We start from the raw sequence: 5244 nt of genomic DNA, 5'->3' as shown, positions 1-5244 counted from the left end.
TAATAATAATCTTTAACACCTAATAAGAACAAACTTGGTCTTAACGTGCGAGTCAAAAAGCTTGGTCTAATTTGCATGACCTCTCAAGGCGGTAAACTCGCTTAACGCCTAAGATTTCGATTCCACGTTCCCTCTCTTTCATTTTCCCAAACACGCACTACTTTCTCGCTAATTCCCATAAAGAGAAAAAATAAAAAAAATTCAAAATTCCCATTTCTCCCTTCTCTCTTCTCTCTTCTCTCTTCTCTCTCGCCCATTCCACAACATTAAATCTATTTTATTACATTTCCTTACATATACAATTCGGAAAAATTTTGATCACAGATAAATCCAACGGCCGCCATCAAATCTAATCTTTCAGACGCAAAAAAATCACACACAAACAATACATCACGCACTAACTAAACAAAAAAACGATCGTTCCCTCCTCTTTTACCCTTTCTCTCTCTTTCTCTATCTCTCTCCTTTGTTGATTTTCATTTCCTCCACCACTCTCTGCCGTCCATTTCTTTCACCTACACATCCAGATCTACAATATTTTGGCCTTTCCCCGACGAGATCTCGCCCCACGCGCCGCACACACTGGACCACGCGCCAGCCACCGTCTCTTCCTCCTCGATCATGGTCGTTAGTGGAGGGAAGCCTCTGAAGCGCATGAAGAGGAGAGTCACGGCTGATTTCTACGACTTTCTCTCGTTCCCCTCCCCATCACTCGCCGCCCACGAGGGCTTCGCCGGCGCTCCCTTCAGATCTGCCGTCCGATCCTTCCTTACGAAGCACGCGCTTCTCCCGCCGCCTTCCGCGCTCTTCCCTCATCTGCTGACATGGCAGATCCTCTTCCGTGTTGGCGACGTCGCCGGCGAAGGGGGTGCGGAGTCCGGTGGTGCGGCGGCGGTGTGCCTCGACATCGTGGAGGAGGATGTTGCCAGATCCAGATCTGTGTACTGCGACCAGTGCCGAGTTTTCGGTGAGTTGACTCGCCAGTTAACCGACTCGGTTCGGTTTCCTTTTTTGAGTCGCTTTGGTTTCATCGTTGTTTTTGTTTATTTTTACCGGTTTTTCTCCGGTTGCCGGTTTCAGATCACACCTATTATGCCCAGTACTGACCTCTGTATCTTGTAGGAGGAAACCTGCAACTTTATAAAAATAAAATAAAAATGAATAAAAAAGAGAACCTGGTTAGTTAGCCTGAAGTTATCATGATGTTTCGCGATATGAAATTTTTATATCAATTATACTCTTAATCATAATAAAAAAAATCATAAGCATAACAGTACCATGGATAGGGTCGCAGGGTTATCTAATGAGAAGGGGATAATCATAGTCAGTTATTAAATCATTAGAATGAGAATGACAGATAATTAATCCGGTAAAACGGAGAGTAGCTTAAATTTGTGGCGGATGAAATAACGATAAAATGCAGATATATTCGAGGTGCTAAGAGAAAAAGAAATTGCAAGTACCCGGGGGGTATTGGGTGGGAATGGGGCCCATCTTGGTTGGGTAGGTAATAGGTGACTAGGTGGGAGGGTGAAGAGGTGCCACGTATTTTTTTTCCTGGTTTAAATGAGGACTTTTTTTAGTTTTTGGTCTTGTTGCGACATTTCAGTGGCTTTTGTTTGTGCTGTCGTTGTTTTAATTATTACTTTTTAATACGTTTATTGTTCGACATAATTAACATCATAATTAAACTATTTTTTGATAATTTACCAATATGATTGGATAACAATATATGTAACAATAAAGAATTGAACAAGTTTGATAGCGGAATTTTTGTGATGGAAATTTCAAAAACACATATGTTTGATGTTTAGGTTGGAGCGGCCATCCAGTGTGCGGGAAACGTTACCATTTTATAATCAAAGCTGATGGAAGCTCCATTGGTGGGTACCATAAACCATGTATGTGCTGTGGAGATATCCTGCACTTGTCAGAATCCAAGTGAGTAATCCCTTCCACGTAATAAGTGTCTTTTCCCCCTAATTTTTTCCCCTTCTAGTGTGTTTCATGGAAATATTGTCATGTGAACTTTGTTTCTCTGTTCAACTACCTGTCGGAGGGATAAATACCTTAGAATCAGATGAGTTAGTGGAATGAGGCAGTGCTATATATGAATTGTGAATTTCTCGGTTTAACCGTGCCATGCCAAACCATGTTTCTGGATTCTAAAATATAGTGCAGTGAGAGAATGTTCTATACATCATGTGAACGGTTTCAGGGGATAAAACCCTCCAAACTCATATGAATGGCTCTGGCTTATGTTGTGACATTTTGCCCTTTTTTTTTTATAATTCATCTTCAGGTGTAAGTCATGCAACCATGCGACTACCACTGATGATGTGGAGGACTGGGTGTACCACCAGTTAGAGAATACGACACATCTCTTACATGGTGTAGTCCATGCCAATGGTTATGGGCACCTTCTACGCGTTAATGGCAGAGAAGGTGGATCTAGATATCTTTCTGGTTGCCATATCATGGACTTCTGGGATCGCCTATGCAAGACACTTGGAGTCAGGTTACGATTCTTAATTCTGATTAGTGTTTAGCACTTGTTTTTTTTTTGACGAAGGTTGGGTCCTGGAATACTTACAATTTCGGTTTTCTACTAGTCTCGCCCGTGAAACTTCTTTCATTAACATGGCATCGAGTTGAGAAAAATGATAAAGAAGTAATGATTGTTTAAATTAAACTTGATGCTACATAAGAATACACCGATTTTAAAATTACCACGTTATCTTGCTCTCTTTTGGGCATCTAGAAATAGCTTATCCTTCGTGAAAGTTGGCATGGGTGAATAGTATACCTTTGTCATGCGTAAAAGTATTTGCATGCATATACCTTTGTGTTACATATAAGTGTTTATATGGATATAGCTGAGTGTTTAACCCTGAAGTTTCTTTTCTACATGAACAGAAAAGTTAGCGTGATGGATGTTTCAAAGAAATATGGGTTAGAGTACCGCCTACTCCATACAATCATGAAGGGACATCCCTGGTATGGTGACTGGGGTTATCAATTCGGTTCTGGTAGCTATTGTCTCACGCATGAAGCATACAAGACTGCGGTTGACAGCCTATCCAATTTGCCCTTGTCTACCTACCTGTGCCAAGGACAAAATTCTTCCCTCTCTCGTGTCCAGGGCATGATTTCATACTTTCAATCTTTGTCAGACCATGAGCTTGTAAATGTAAGGGACCTCTTTTGTTTTTTGATGGGTTTGATTCATGATGCTCGCGACACTGCAACAAAGGTTGATGACGTGGCCTGCAAGAAGCGCCGTGTTAACGATTCTGGACTGTTATGGTCTTGGGAGAAGAAGGATATTGAACGTGTGGAGGAAGCCATGCTCAAGGTGTTGCGTGCAGTGTCTGGGTCCAATTGGGTGAGCGCTCGAGCTCTTAGGGGTGCAGTCTGCAAGTTGGCCTCTACAGAGCTTCTTGATTATTGCCTTGGAGGACTGGGAGGAAAAGTGGTCTATGGTGGAATGGTTGTTAATGCCCGATGCAACCCTCAAACTGGAACTTTTGAATACAGGTTAGGCTTCTATATGATTTTCGTAGGGGTATTTACAATTCTGTGTTTTCTAATTTTGCTGCTTAGAAGGCCATACACATAAGCTTAGAAAGTCAGTTTCAATAAATTTAAACCACTATTAATTTATTATTGATTATTATTGATGCTTAGCCTTGAAATACTGATGTTTTTCTCAAAATATAGATTCTATTGATTAGTTATACTCGGAAGATTCTCTCTTGGTTTCTCTTGGTCCTTTGCATGGTATTGTTTTTATCTGACTTGAATTGGTTCTGATACCTATGTATGTGCTTCTTTTTGCTAGACTTGAGGCTGCAAATGGCTCCTCCTTTGGAATTATTGCAAACAACTCTTCTGGTTCAAAGTATCCATCCAAAGAGAATCTCCTACAGTGTTTGAGATATTTATATGAGGCTTTGCTTCACCCTCAGATGATGGTAAATTATGCCCCCGAAGGGACAAGGGTTCTTGCAATGAGTTCAGCTCAGAAGCTTCTTGATTGCAAGCAGTTTGTGAAAGACTACACTCCTGGGATGCCCCCAATGTCAGACCTACAGAAAATACGAATATCATGTCGGGTTGAACTGGTGGATGAAGCTGAAGATCCTGCAGCCAAAACTCCACCGGAACTGATTGTGCTGCCTGCAGATGCCACTGTCTCTGATGTTAAGATCGAAGCAGCAAATGCTTTCCAAGATGTATATCTGATGTTCAGAAGATTTCAAGTTGATGAGCTACTTGGCTATAGCGGTGTTGAAGATCCCACCCAGGTCAAGCACTTATTAGGATCAGAAGAACTCGCCACGGTTTGTGTCCGTGGAAGATGCATGGCGAAGAATGGGCTGAGCAAGTTCCGAATGGAACGAGGACTCGAGAGGTGGACCGTAGATTGCAATTGTGGGGCGAAGGATGATGATGGGGAGAGAATGCTAGCTTGTGACGTATGTGGAGTTTGGCGGCATACTAGGTGTTCTAACATCCGCGACATTGATCCCGTTCCAGCGCGATTCGTTTGCCCAAAATGTCAAAACTCTGACCAAAATCCCAAGTCTCTTGGGCACTGCAAAGAGGTGACAGTGACCAACGTTAGTGCTAGTGGTAGCTGCTTTGGAAATGGCTTGCCAATGCCTTCTGATGTTCGTTAAGATCAATAGATGTGTATAAAACAAACTTTGTTTCTGTTTTGTGTTTTTTGGGCCTGGGCCTGAAAGAACATGTACATAACACAGATTAGGTGTTAAAGTTAGGGATGGCGAGACCAAAAAAGAAAACTTAGGGATGGCATCAGGTAACAGAGCATGTCTTGTTGGTATTTCAAGTTCTACCCTCTTTTTTTGTATATATGATGACTGACATAAACTTGTGTGTAGCAAGAAAAATATTAAAAAAAACCCACTAGAATTTAACATCTAAGATTAAGGCATTGGGACTGTGGTTGGTACTTGGTACTAGCTTGCATCTGTGGGGTCTGAGATGGTTTTGTATAGCACCAACCGTGACTGAATTGAATTATTTGGTGGTAAGATAAGTTTCAACAATTTTGTAACGGTCTTGCTAAACCCTGAAAAGGTTTGAAAGGTATTAGGCCTGAGAGAGTGTTGTATAGATACATTTTTCTAATTCCACTACAGCCATAGAAAAAAAAACCCTCTATGATTGCCATTGACGACACTTATAATCACATCGATTGCTCTTCTTTGATCTATA

At 41.5% G+C, this 5244-nt stretch overlaps 1 protein-coding gene and 1 long non-coding RNA gene across 2 annotated transcripts; one reads left to right on the top strand and one right to left on the bottom strand.

Moving 5' to 3' along the window:
• LOC107617953 (PHD finger protein At1g33420) lies at nt 18-4950 on the top strand. Its single transcript, XM_016319855.2, has 5 exons — nt 18-967; nt 1815-1941; nt 2303-2518; nt 2917-3537; nt 3842-4950. The coding sequence occupies exons 1-5, from the start codon at nt 622-624 to the stop codon at nt 4680-4682; spliced, it is 2151 nt and encodes a 716-aa protein (XP_016175341.1). The 5' UTR covers nt 18-621; the 3' UTR covers nt 4683-4950.
• LOC107617955 lies at nt 475-1634 on the bottom strand. The gene is made up of 2 exons (XR_001615109.2): nt 1278-1634; nt 475-1136 (listed from the first exon to the last, which is right to left on the bottom strand). It is a non-coding gene; the product is annotated as an uncharacterized LOC107617955 (long non-coding RNA).

The sequence above is a fragment of the Arachis ipaensis genome, chromosome B09, assembly GCF_000816755.2.
Source record: "Arachis ipaensis cultivar K30076 chromosome B09, Araip1.1, whole genome shotgun sequence".
Lineage (NCBI taxonomy): Eukaryota > Viridiplantae > Streptophyta > Magnoliopsida > Fabales > Fabaceae > Arachis > Arachis ipaensis.
The sequence above is the reverse complement of the archived record's forward strand: the minus strand, read 5'-3'. Positions and strand labels throughout refer to the sequence as shown.

Bases quoted from the DNA above. Each gene is read 5' to 3' on its own strand.
- LOC107617953 (XM_016319855.2), top strand. From the start codon at position 622: ATGGTCGTTAGTGGAGGGAAGCCTCTGAAGCGCATGAAGAGGAGAGTC. The intron at 968-1,814 runs GTGAGTTGACTC...TTTGATGTTTAG, and splicing joins CGACCAGTGCCGAGTTTTCG to GTTGGAGCGGCCATCCAGTG. The intron at 1,942-2,302 runs GTGAGTAATCCC...ATTCATCTTCAG, and splicing joins CTGCACTTGTCAGAATCCAA to GTGTAAGTCATGCAACCATG.